The sequence below is a fragment of the Protopterus annectens genome, chromosome 9.part0 (assembly GCF_019279795.1).
Source record: "Protopterus annectens isolate FY-2018-M chromosome 9.part0, PAN1.0, whole genome shotgun sequence".
In the NCBI taxonomy this organism is placed as follows: Eukaryota; Metazoa; Chordata; order Ceratodontiformes; family Protopteridae; genus Protopterus; species Protopterus annectens.
Window position 1 is genome coordinate 856,847,039 of NC_056743.1, and position 14,158 is coordinate 856,861,196.

General features: G+C 42.5%; 1 protein-coding gene across 6 annotated transcripts in view; it reads right to left on the reverse strand.

Moving 5' to 3' along the window:
* The window catches only part of RXRB (retinoid X receptor beta), a 1,081,557-nt gene that overhangs the window by 157,734 nt on the left and 909,665 nt on the right, over window positions 1–14,158 (reverse strand). For all 6 annotated transcript variants that reach the window (XM_044083573.1, XM_044083570.1, XM_044083567.1 and 3 more), the window contains one exon: window positions 4,718–4,850. In XM_044083573.1, coding sequence (XP_043939508.1) covers window positions 4,718–4,850 — 133 coding nt within the window. The remainder of the gene's footprint in view (window positions 1–4,717; window positions 4,851–14,158) is intronic.

Here is a 14,158-nt window from a genome sequence, read left to right on the forward strand (position 1 = left end):
ACCCATTACTTATGGAATTACTGTACATCAATAAGTCAAATGTCATCAGAAATACTCAGTCTAGGGATCTAAACTTCTTCTACAACATCAACAGAACACTTTGGAAAGAAAGGTACATCTCACAGAGCATACTGCTGCCATAGAACAGATTCTCAATCTACCCTGTCCATATATATGCGCAACTTAGATCTATGGATGGGAACCAGAGAATTTACCCCAGGACTGCACCCTGTACTAATAATGGATAAAGGCAGTTCCTACAAACTTTATACAATGCATGGGTCCCCTCAAGTTACCTACGGTATGATCCTAGTTATTCTTATTAGGGGTAATATATAATTATTGACCATGGGAAAAGGCCAGTCTCTAACTAAATGTGACAGGCTCATTCAAACACAAAGGTAAACTGGTTAAGCTTAAAAAGGTTTGTAAGGGCAGCTAGCCTAGTACTAACCTATGAACCTATCATAACAAAATGTTAATGGTTACAAGTCTCAACTCCATTTAGTGTTAACAGCACCAAGTGTTTCATTAAAATCATGTGCAAAATACAAACATGAATATGTTATGTTAATTTATGTTTTCTAAAAAAACAAAAAAAAGTTTTATGACAAGAAGTTCATTAATGCAGAAGTTTCATTTTATGCATCTGGGTTGTGAAACTAATGTAACTCTTCCACACAACCAGTAGAGGCCACCAAATCATTACCACCTTTTATACTTCAACTTATCTCAGCTCTACTAGCTAGTTTATTCTTATTTTGTTGGATGCAACTGAGTTTTCATGCAAGCAAAACTAACAAGACCTTCTGAAGGAGAACTATTCAGAATCTAAATAGTGTTAGAAATTGCACAGTAATGTCTTATGCAATCATTTGCCTTGGAGGAATTCAGATTTCAACTATTTTAGGCACAGAAAAGTTAATTCTGTAATGGGGCGGGGGGGGGGGGGCTTAATGCAAAGAACTGACCATATGAGAGAACATTTGACCAATAACACATCATGAAACAAATGCATAAAGACAGAGGTGAATGGTTTAAATTACCCATTGAAAAAAAAAACTTAAAACTGAACTGGCTGAAGAATTGTTATGAATAAACTGTGGAATTTCAGAAGTCCTAATGTGATGCTCCTTGTATTGACAAGTGGTATATGCACTAGTAATAACAATAGCCAGCTACTTCCTGTGGTCTTGCGTAGCATATACCTACCTGTGCTGAAATGAAAAGTCAGGAAAACCTTTTGAGCTGTAAAAAGGATGCTGTCCCCACATGATTATCTTTATGTCTTAACTAGACCTAGCACTTTGCCCCAATTTAACTGCCATACCTACTCTTAAAAAGCCACTAGACAGGATTCTTACCCCACTACAAGTCCATGCTACTCAAGCCTGCAACCTCAGATAAAGACACCTTTAAAAAAAAAAAAAAATCAGAGATGACACTCACAAATATAACAAACATAATGCGCCCACCCAGTTAGAATTTTGGCACACTATGGTCAGCAAAATTCTACATTCCCCTGCTACTGGTTCACAAGGTGATAAAGGCCAATGATCAAAGGCACTATAACATTTGATACATACATTTGGGATCTGCAGCTTTCACAGAGAACTCAAAAGGGAAAACCAGATTCCAAGAACCACAATACTAACAATAATCCAATGTAGATCTATTTAGCGCTTTTGTCAGTTTATAACTGCAGACTTCATCAGAATAATACAAAATCACAAATTCCACAGTTAAAAAAGTTCAATCACATGGTATATAAAAAACAATCACTTGTTCCAAATCATTAAGTGATTAAATGAACAACCCTCCCCCTATATAATTTAACTCATTCATATACACTAAGAACGCAATCTCAAATAGCTGACTATACTAAGGCAGTCATTAAGTCCTGGTGGCATGTGGGCATTAAGCTTTATTTGCCAACAAAGCTCCTTGAATTCTAAAACATCATCCCATGGGCCACCACGCAAATCCTTTTTTAATCCTTCTAAGACAGCAAATTTGTGTGTTGGGTGCCCTTCCAGGTGCTTATACAAAGCACTGTTGGCGTTTTTATTTTTTTATAACCACATTCCCTCAATGTGACACACCCATTTACTACAGAGACCAACAGTGGAATCAATTTATACCAGGACGCATCATCACATCCAGCTACCAATGAACTCCCTTTAGGGCAGGATTTACCAAAAAGTTCTGAAAGTATTCGGAATCAAGCTCGTACAGTGAATTACAGGCCGCAGTGAAACAACAGAGGGGCAAGGACTTACAACCAGGCGATCATTCAGACCAGGAGGCCATACAACAGGCAGAATTAGTTTCAGACGAGCACAAACATGTTTTAACATATGAAAAAGGTGAAACAGACTACCCTACTTTTGTTTATAATGTAAAAAATGACTTTTGCATTTACAATTTTTTATCTCAGACTATGACTTCAGGTGTGGTTGAATTATTCCGCAAAGGTTTTAATTTTGTTCCAGCTTGTCATTCTAATATCACTGATTTGGTGCTGGACCTTAAGCTGTTTGTTAAAAATTTAAATTTGAAATTGTTGTTTGACAATGTGCAAGGCCACAGCCTAACTTGTACACTAAAGAAAATGAGTTTATTTAACCCACCTTTATCTAATTGCCTACTGATGTTAAGAGAAAATTTGTGAATTTGACTTTAGAGCAATGATTAAACACAGAACGCATGATTTTAGTGACAATTTGTCTGAATCTGAAAGGGCAATTCTACTGAAAATTTGTAATAACAAAGCCATAAGAGTTATGAAACTAGATAAGGGGGTGGGGGGTAGTCATTATGTCCAAACTGAACTATGTGAATAGGATGAATGTGTTTTTGTTCGACAGTGCTCTCTACAAGGTTTCATTAAACATGGTCAACATTTCTAACTACTGGATTGATCTGTTGATTAAGGATATGGAGATCTTTATTCTATAGTCCTGCCCCTGACTGCTGTGCATCCCTGGTTCCAGCGTTTGCGGTTTCCTACAGTATATATATAAATGGTTTCAGTATCCATCATTAACTGTTCTGATGAAGTCTATCGACGAAAGCGCTTGACCTGTTTTGCGGATTATTCCTACACAGTGGATTATTGATCTGCTTTTGTGGATTACATTTTGTACAGTCAACAATTTTATGTGGATCGAATAAAGGTGTTTTTTAACTTGTGGTCGTAGGTTATTGGCTCAAGGAGTGGTTCGTTGAACGTTATTTATAGTAGTGATACTATCAACTACTTGGACGTTGAAGTTAAAAAGGACTCTAGGAATATGCAATATTTAAGTAATGTGTACAGGAAAATGACCTACTGTAACAGCTTGTTGCACTATCACAGTAATCACCTTGAACACGTTAAGAAGGGCATAATTAAAGGTCAATTTGTCCAAGTGGCACGTATGGTTACTAGTGACGCAGAGTTTTTGACACAATGTGATGTTTTAACTGAAATGTTTTCCTCTAGAAATATCCCTCTGGACTCATTGATTTGATCAACAATGAGATCACTACCAAAAGAAAAAAATGGGATTATTTCTCCTTTGCTTGACATCAAGGAGAATGTAAACCATAGTTTTACAGATTTACGGTCTACAGCACATACAAGGGACTATTGTTTTTTTATTACTAGATTTTCAGTGGATCATTTGCTAATTCGTGACATCTTACTTGAGAACTGGCAGATTTTTTTGTGGACGTGAAGCTGTGTTTGAAAAGGGGGGTCCTAGACCACATAAAGTATACAGAAGTGGATTTACGATTAAAAACATGTTAGAATGACATGGCACAAGCTGTATTAACACTGCTAATCTAGGCACTAAGAAGTGTGGGTTTTGCTCGCACTGCATACATATTTTAAATGTTGAAAAAATAAAAATCAACCATTTTAATATTAGACCCAATGGAATATATACTTGCAATTCTGTTGGGGATGTCTAAGCTGCAATTTGTTCTTTTTGTTATTGTTTTTTATGTAAGGAAAACTAAAAGAAAGAATCTATGAGCATGTCAAATGCTAACAATGCTTTGTATAAATACCTGGAAGGTCACCCAACTCACAGTTTTAAATTTGCTGTCTTAGAAGGATTAAAAAAGGATTTACATGGTGGCCCATCGGGTGATGTAAGCTTAATGCCCACATGCCACTAGGACTCAATGACTGCCTTAGTATAGTCAGTTATTTGAGATTGCGTTCTTATTGTATATGAATGAGTTAAATTATATAGGGGAGGGCTGTTCATTTAATCCCTTAATGATTTGGAACAAATGATTGTTTTTTATATACCATGTGATTGAACTGAATGCTTTTAACTGTGGTATTTCTGACTTTGTATTATTCTGATGAAGTCTGCAGTTATAAACTGACGAAAGCGCTAAATAAATCTACATTGGATTATTGTTCGTGTTGTGGTTCCTGGAATCTGGTTTTATCTTTTCAGATTTCTTGGTTCTTTAGTTTGGAGCTTTCACAGAGAAGATAAATGAGCACAGCATACTGATCAAACACTGGCTCTTTTTTTCTCTGTTGACAAACGATAATGTTTGCTGCCCTTGACATTTTAAGAAGTCCAACTGATCTACTGATTTTTAAAGGTCATCTTTAATTTGCTCTTTAGTGTTACACAAGTTAGGAATAAAAATGAAGAGTGGATAAGTTTTTAGACTACATAACAGGTACTAAATAAATCAGTTTGCTGACCTGTCAAAGATTGCTCCAACACCTGCGCTATGGGCACTGTTTCTGTGAACATGTAATCCAGTCGCTAAAAGGATTCCATCCTTCACTGAAATTGAACGATGGGAAAAGGAGGCGATTAACAATTCATTCCAACCTGTAAACACAAATCAAAATCAGTTACACAAACAAGATGTGTACTTAACATACAACAACCTTACCATCCCACCCCTCCACCCCCACCAACAAAACAATGTATGTAAGAAAAGGCATCATACATGACACAGTTATGCCAAAACTATGTACCACAACTTTATGTACAGGACACTGTCACATATGCTGGACTACAGTCAGTGCAGTTACCAATGTCAACAAAAGCACTTATCCAACTGCACATCATAACAGATCTTTGGAAAAAAATGTACCTGCAATGAAAAGTGCAGAAGTCTTTGCTGGGCCTTGTTTCCAGCAAGGCATGCTCCAAAGTGACCATTTCTTTCACACATGCATTTAATAAGCCACCCTCATCTTCTTAAAATGCAAGGTATAATGGATGTTTTTTCAAGAGTACATTCCACTGTTTAGCACAAATCAGGGAAGGGAATTCCAGGAATTTGCTAAGGAGAATACCCCACAGTGGCTATAAAACAAACAAAAAAAAGAAGACGAAGAGAAACAACACAGAATTTGTACCACTGAATGATCTCTTAAAATGTGCTGTTAAATGTCCATATAACTATACTGGCATATCTTGAGAATATTCCAACAAAAGGCATCATGCCAGGACAGATTACAAAGGAGGAAATAAACCAGAAAAGGCAAGAACTGTACTCCCTTGCTCAGTTTCTATAAACAAGTTAAAAGAACATCAGTGGTCCATCAAGCCATTCAGTGTCAGGTCAGCCTGCGCACAAATGTGAGATGTCTTTTCACAAGAACACACCTTTATGAAATTACTTTTATTGAACTATGCCCTTTTACCCAGTGCTGGTGGGTCCCTGATGTTACTTAAGTGGAGGTGTAGCCCCACCCTTCAAAAACTCTTACTTTCTAGGTCCCTTTTTGTGGGAATGTGACTTTTGATATTTGCTCGTAAGGTCTTACTAAGCTTACAGCCGAAGAGACCACTGAGCAGCACAGCCACATTAGCCAGTACTAGTGGGAGCTTAACTGTGGTCTCCATTAACTATGTTACTCTTACAAATCTGTGGTGAAAATGCGTGATCATCCCTCCCAATCATCAGAAGACTGGTTTTAAAGGTGGCAGGGAAATATTCCGCATGACATAAATCAGAAGCCTATTCCAGAAACACAGGAGGTGCTGTTAATGCAGCATTACAGGTTTAGCTCAAGAGAGCATTTTTTTCCCTTACCCACAGGTCCTTTTTAGGTGAGGGGCTGTAAAATAGGTTAAATTACAAGTGCCATTTTGACAAAATGACATGAATACACAAATGCTTCACCTTTTCTTGTTGTGTCCCAAGCAGCTATGAACATCTCCGAAGACGTGCCAGTGTACCACAACTTTAGGTAATACATTACATAGCTCTAGTACCCTTCCCAGTGAAGTAGTTGTTGTGCCCTTTGGCTTTTCCTGGTTAGGGGTCGCCACAACAGAACTCCGGTCCGCTAATGATTGGCAGTAGATTTTTACGTGCAGAGTTGTCAGCCCTGACGCACAACCTTCAACAAAGGTACGCCCATTCACGCACGTCTCCACACAGAAGACGCTCTAGCTGAGAATCAAACAGGACAACGTCTTACTATGAGGCGACAACGCTACCGTAGCACCAACACTGCAGTAGCAATTTCTTAAATCTAACATGAACTGTAACACTTTACAACTGCCTCCCATATCTGGTCATTCCACAAATTCCACCCTCCCAACTGTTAAACAAAGCTGTGTGCCAAACCATTGCTACTTTTCTTATCTCTTCTAATGTGTACATATGCAAGTTAGTGTGGCCATTTTCATCTGCCAGACCTGTGCCCTTCACTATTTTCACTATATATAATGCATCCTTTCTTTAAGCCTATGTTCCTTTCCTATGTATGGCATCTAAACAGTATTCCAGATGTGGATTACATGTGGATTTACGACAAAGATTACCTCAGTACTTTTGGAATTCTCTCCTCAGACTCTGCAGCAGAGTATCATACATGACTTTGGCACAGCCCTTTCCCAGTGTATAATCCAGCACAGAGACTATTACTACCCCAAAAAGTACAGCTGTGTACACTTACCATAAATGTAGATGTTCGAGTGTGTTCACTGTTGCAGTCATGACTGTAGGGTTCTCCCCTGCCGGCAGGCAGTCCTCGGACGGCCAGAATCCCAAAGTCTGGGTCCGGCGTCAGCTGTTCAGCCATGCTCCCTGATGTCAGAGCGCCAGGAGTACAAAGCTGACAGCCGACGCCATGTTCTCCAGTTTTTCTTGCCCCAGATGTCAGGTGCTCCAAATTGAGTAAGATCCCATACCCCTTGCAAATACACCTCAAAAGAAGGGTGAAGAAGGGAACCACACAAAAGAAAAAATAAGAGGGGACAGGAGGGAGGGAAACCCAGACTGCAACAGTGAAGACACTCGAACATCTACATTCATGGTAAGTGTACACAACTGTACTATGTTCATCGTGTTTCACTGTTGCAGTCATGACTGTAGGGTTGAATCCCAAAGCAGAATAAAAGGGAGGTGGTCATAAAGAAGAGGGGGTGGCTAAAAGGCCCTGCAAGACAGCAGAAGCAAAGCCTGCCCTAGACTTAGAGTAGAGGTGTAGATTGTAGTGCTTGGAAAAAGTATGCACTGAACTCCAAGTTGCAGCTTCCAAAATGTCTTTGGTAGGAACTCCCCTGAGGAAGGCAGCTGAAGTGGCACAGCAGCTCTGGTAGAGTGAGTCCTTATACTTCCTGGGATTTACTTTCCATGGTGTGAATAACAAAATCTGATTCCATGAGCAATCCATTTGGAAATGGTCTGTTTTGAAATGGCTTTACCTTGGGAACTTGAAGCATAAGAAACAAACAGTTGCTCTGATTTCCTGACGTCCTTGGTTCTGTCCAGGTAAAAACGTAGTTGTCTGTGTACATCCAAGGAATGCAAGATCCTTTCCCCCTTATTTTGAGGACTGGGGAAAAAAGTTGGCAAGTGAATAGTTTGATTTAAAGCCACTTTGGAAACCACCTTAGGCATGAAAGTAGGATTAGTCCTTAAAGACACCCTGTCTTGATGAAAAATAATATAGGGTTCTACACCCATGAGAGCTTGCAACTCCGAAACTCTCCTGGCAGAGGTCAGAGCTAACAGAATGGCTGTCTTCCAAGATAAAAACTTGATGTCAGAAGTGGCAGCAGGCTCAAAAGGAGGTAATTAGAAGTTATGTACCTACCATAACGTTCCATGTTAGTTGTCTTCTCTCGCCTTCTTTCTTGCTGGATGGGTTCGGAGCCGATCCTCGGCTCCGACTCGGCACTTGCTAAGCTCGAGAGCTAATTTTACCGGCTCGAGGCAACCCTATATTCCATGATGCAAGGCGGAGATTACTCAGATCTCATTTGGTATCTAAAGAAATAGCAGTATTTTCTTCCAACTTAAGAGGAGGAAGAAAATAAGGATACTAAATATCATAACCCTCTAGAAAGGATCAACATAATCTAGTGACACTAGGAGTTGAACAGCTAGAAAAAGGTAATAACGTCTTAATAGAAGATGTATAATCTTCCCGGTCTGACCAAGCTAGGGGGATGGAGGGCGGGACGCAAGAAAGAAGGCGAGAGAAGACAACTAACATGGAACGTTATGGTAGGTACATAACTTCTAAATGTTAAGTTGTCAATCTCGCCTTCATTCTTGCTGGCACCTCTATCCTGGGTGGCTCAATGGAACAGACTCTTGAGAACGGTGGATCCAAAATTTGCTCTGTCTCTGGAGACCAAATGTAATTTGTAATGTGAAACAAAGGAGAGGCCCATGTGGCTGCTGCACAAATAGTGTCTACAGGAAGTCTAGCTTGAAAAGCTGTAGATGTAGCTAGAGCTCTGGTAGAATGGGCGTTTGGGTTAGAAACCAACTCTTTGCCTCTGAGCTGATAAATGTAAGTGATTACAGAAGACAGCCACCTAGATAAAGTTACCTTAGAAACTGGAAGGCCTTTCCTGTTCTCTGCATAGCATAGACATAGTTGATCAGATTTCCTAAAAATTTTTGTCTTATCCAGATAATATCTGAGCTGACGGCGAACATCGAGATAATGTAACTTTTGCTCAGCTCCATCAGAATAGTTCGGAAAAAATACTGGAAGATTAATGGATTGATTTAGGTTAGTTTGTGATGCCACCTTGGTAAGAAAGACGGATTAGTTCTTAGGGATACCCTGTCTTTGTGGAATATTAGATAGGGAGGGTGAACACAGAGAACATGAAGCTCAGATACTCTTCTGGCAGATGTAATGGCCACTATAAAAAGTGTCTTCCAAGAAAGCAATTTCAAAGAACAGGCAGCTGCAGGTTCGAACGGGGGAAGAATCAAGGATGTTAAAATTAAATTTAAATCCCACTGTGGTGGGGGGTCTCTAATCGGAGGTTTCAATAAAAAGATACCTCGAAGGAATGCCTTGCAAAGTTTATGTGACATAATGTTGTGGTCCAAAAAGCCTATATGAAAATTTGAAATGGCTGCCAGTTGAACTTTCACTGTGGAAGAAGAGGATCCTGAATGAAAAATGTCAGCTAGGAACGTCCAAAACCGAATGAATTGGAGCAGTATAGGGGTCTATGTTCCTAGCTTTTGCCCAGAAAGAGAAACGTCGCCATTTACTAGTGTAAATCTTTCTGGTAGAAGATTTTAGGGAAGCTACTAAGACTGGTGGGTCAGAAGATCTGGAACCGGGTCCAGATGCCATGGCTGTACCAAGAGGTAATGATGTAGGAACGGAAACCATATCTGTCGAGGCCAATAAGGGGCAATGAGAATCAACTTGGCTCTCAAAGCGGTTGCTTTCTGAATTAGCTGAGGTATCAGCGGAAAAGGGGGAAAGGCATAAAGAAGTCCCTGGGGCCAATCTTGGGTTAGAGCATCTCTGGGGGGATGGCCTGGAAGGGGGAAGAGAGAGAAGAAGTCTGGGCATTTGCTGTTTTGAGGTGTAGCGAAAAGGTCGCAGCAAGGAAGACCCCACTTTTGAAAAATCTCTTCCGTCACTGACTGTTTAAGAGACCACTCGTGAGGCATGAGAATAGCTCTGCTCAATCTGTCCGCTATGATGTTGGATTTCCCGGGGATGTGCGTTGCTATCAGAAACCGGTGAGAGGAGATTGCCAAAGTCTGAGAGCCTCTCGACACAGTGGATAGGACTTGGTTCCGCCCTGTTTATATACCACACTACGGACATATTGTCCGTTTGGACTGCAATAGTTCCCAGGGGAAGAGAGTCGTTGAGGGCTTGCAACGTTTAAAAGCACTGCTCTCATCTCCAGAACATTTATGTGCAGATGGTACTCGAAAGGTTGCCAAGTGCCATGGACCATTCTGCCCTGATAATGCCCCCCCACCCGATCAGGGAGGCGTCCGATGTAACCATGGCAACCGGGGCAAGAGAAACAAATGGTCTGCCTTGATGGATTTGAGGGGACGATATCCACCAAGTCAGATGTCTTTTGCAAGTTGGAGTTACTATGATCTCGTGACGCATGGGAAGTTGTTGAAAGGACCATTGGGTGAACAGCATCCATTGTAGAAGCCGCATGTAAAAGCGGGCGAGGGGAAGAAGTGTTATGGCAGCCGCCGTAAGACCCAGTACTTTCAGTGCAAATCTGGCCTGAATTTTTTTGCTGAATAGAATCACTTGGACGTGTCTTTGAATGTCCAAGATCCTTTGGTCTGTCAACCTTGCTGAAAGTTGTACGGTGTCCAATCTTGCGCCTATAAAAGTAATATATTGACAAGGCGACAAGGCAGATTTTTCGAATTTATAGAAATTCCTAGCCCTCTGCAAGTGTGAATGGTGTAATTTCTGGCTTGGAGAAGCTGATGCCTGGTGGTGGCAGTGAGGAGCCAGTCGTCTAGATATGGAAACACCTGGAATCCTTGACGTCTCAGGTGAGCCGTAACCACTGCCATGCATTTGGTGAACACTCTGGGGGCTGTAGTGAGTCCAAAGGGCAGGGCTCTGAATTGGAAGTGACTGGTCCCCAGCCGGAAGCGGAGAAATCTTCTGGAGCGTCTGTGAATTTTTATGTGGTAGTACGCATCCTGAAGATCTATCGAGCACATCCAACTGTCCTTGCCCAGAAAGGGCAGAATGGACTGAAGCGTGACCATCTGGAATCTTGATTTCTTTACAAACTTCAAAATCACACAACTCCCAATAGAGGGCAATGAAATAAGAATAAAAAAACCACGAAAACTGCTTCCAGGAACCAGCAACCACACCAAGCTTAGGAAAGTGTATTTATACACTTTCCTAAGCTTGGTGTGGTTGCTGGTTCCTGGAAGCAGTTTTCGTGGTTTTTTTATTCTTTACAAACTTGTTGAGTTTGCTGAGATCTAATATTGGTCTCCAGTCTCCTGTCTTTTTTGGAACTAAAAAGAACCTAGTGTAGATTCCGGATCCTATTTGGTCCGCTGGGACTGGCTGGATGGCTCTTTTTACTAGCAGTTTTGATATTTCTAGTACTGCTAATTCCCTTAGACTGGGTGGAACGTCTGGAAGGGTTCCCTTTTGTTGAATTGGGGTTTGAATAAAGGGAATTTTGTAACCCTCGGATATAACTGACTGTACCCATTTGTCTTGAGAAAGGGAAAGCCAGGCTATTGGGTACAGCGATAGTTTTCCCCCGACTGCCTCAGAAGGCGGACAATCGAGCAACATCTCAGGGATGCTGGAAGGGTTTGTCAGAAAGAGGCTCTCTGCTACCCTGATTCTGCGGACCACCTCTGCCCCTAGCGCGTCTATTATTGTTACCCCCTCTGCCTCTGGGGGTAAACTGACTTCGTGCGTCAGGCGTGACTCCTTGAGATTTGCGGAACCACATTTTCCCTCCCTTCTGTCCTTTGGGGTAAGGTCTAGAAGGGGTAGAGAAATGGACTCCTACGGCAGAAAGAGTCTTGCCATCTTGTTCGCATCTAGTCAAAGTGTCTTTCACTTGAGGACCGAACAAGGTCGAGCCATCAAAGGGGGAGTTTGTGAAAGATGTCTTGAAGGGGTCTGCAAAATTACAAAGCCGCATCCAGGACTGACGCCTTAAAGCCACTCCTGTGTCTGCGGCCCTACTCGCTCCATCGGCTGCATAAGAAATGAGCCACATGGAGGAGTTAGCAATGGAGTTAAGGATTCCTAGCTGTGAGCTAATCTTATCCTGAGACGCAGCAGCTGACGGATCCTGTTCTCCCAACTCTTTAAGAACGTCTCTTTGAAGTCGGGTGAAGTGGCATAAGTAGTTCAGCGATCTCATAGCAAAAGTCGCTGAAGAAAAAATCCGCTTACCGTAATTGTCCATAGTCCTAGAATCTTTATTAGGAGGATGGACAGGTACTGAAGGATCAGCTAATTCCTTCTTGGTGGCAGCAGCCACCACCATGGCATCAACTGGGACACCCTTTGTCAAATATTGTCTATCTTGTGGGGCAGTGATAAATTTTGAAGGTCTCCTAGGGATAGGTTCCACCGAATCTAGAGCCATTCACGCCTTCCGTGCCACTACCTCCATGAGAGGGTCGAAAGGCAGAGAAACCCAGGAGGTGGAGGGTCGAGATCCGAATGCCTCCAGGTATACTGACTCGTCCTCGGAGGGATTAAGGGAAGGCCAGTTCCCCCTCTGTTTCAGGATCTCCAGGATGTCTGAAAATGAGACATCCTCAGAGGAGGACCTTGGGGATCCCTCCGACTCATCAAAGTCAGTATCTGATGTAGTAGACTCAGGGGAGTCTAAATGTTTCCTCTTACATGTCCTCTTACGGGGGGGTTCTCCTGACGGATCAGGAGAAGCCTCAGAAGAGGAAGATATTCCCAATGGGGAAACCTGAGGCGTTGGATCTCTGGGTCTGGGAGCAAGATAGTGGGAAGAGACGTCAGCAGGCACTGTAGTGGAAGGAGCTGATGGAACAGTCCGTTGACTAAGCCCAGGGGCTAGTACACTCCTCATCACCTCGAAGGCTCCCCCGTCAGAGAGACCAGAAAGCTCCCTCTCCAAAGAGATAGGAACCCCAGGCCTCACCGAGAGGGAAGGCTCCGAGGCAGATGTCGGGGCCAAGCTCACCAACGCCGAAGCTCCGAGAGGGAGACCGGGGTCGGACAAGGGTCCGATGCCACTCGCCCCCTCTGAGCCGATGAGAGAGACTAACTAGATGCCCGAATCCCTCCAATGAAGGTCTCAAGGAGGAAATCGGAGCCGAGGACGACGGAGCCGAAAGGGGTGGTATCGGCTCCGAAGTCATAATGGTACCGGTTCTGAGGAGCTCCGGCTCCAAACTCTGTAAGAGTCGGAGGAGGAATGCTCGGTGGATGTGATATAGCTACCGTCTGTTGAGATGGGCTATGGAGTATTTGGGCCAATGCCTGAGACTTTAATAGTCTACTCACCACTCTCTCAAGGTCGTGATCAGATAGCCTGGATGACCGAGAAGATCAGCTCCGATGGCTCCGCTCTGAGAGCAAAGGTGATCTCGGAGCCGAATGTATGGATTCCACTGCAGGGGATCGAGATCTCTTTTTTGAGATCAATGGAGCCATCGGAGCCGAAGTTACGTCAGCTCCAGCCGGAGCCGACACTGAGTGTCTGGATCTGGTAGCATCGGTGCCGGATGGAGCCGATCTCGAGCCTGGTGATGAAGGACCTGAAGCAGACGGCTTGGAAGCTTGAGCCGAAGGCTTAACAGGCTTAGAGGGCTTCCCCGGCACCGACTTAGTCGGGGAGCTCTCGGGCTTTAATAAGCCCCTTAATATGAGTTTATTTTTTCGTTCCTGCAGGATTCTTGGGATGAAAGCATGACAGATAGCACAAGAGTCCTGCAGGTGTGAAGGTCCCAGGCAATAAACACAAGAAGTGTGACTGTCTGTCAGAGACATCTTCTGACAGCACGAGTCACACTTCTTGAAGCCTGAGACCTTAGTGTCCTTCGACATAACTGTGTCGATGAACAACAGTAACACAATCAGACACAAAAACACTCAGTCCAACAAAATAATTTAAATTAATTAAATTAAATTACATTAACCAGGGAAAACACACAGTCACACACAAACAATCCCTGACAGGAAAAATTTAGGGAGGGGAAGGCCTAAGGCCTGACTAGGGACAAGGGAATATTTAGTCAAAAAGAAGGGAACACTGACGGGAATAGGGCTAAGGTGAGTCGATAACTAACAAAAATATAATATTATTTATATAAAATTAAAGGGGGGTAGACGAAAGTCTCTGAAAAATTTCACTTACCAAGAGCTGGTAAAAGAAGGCACCTCGTTAGCGAAGCG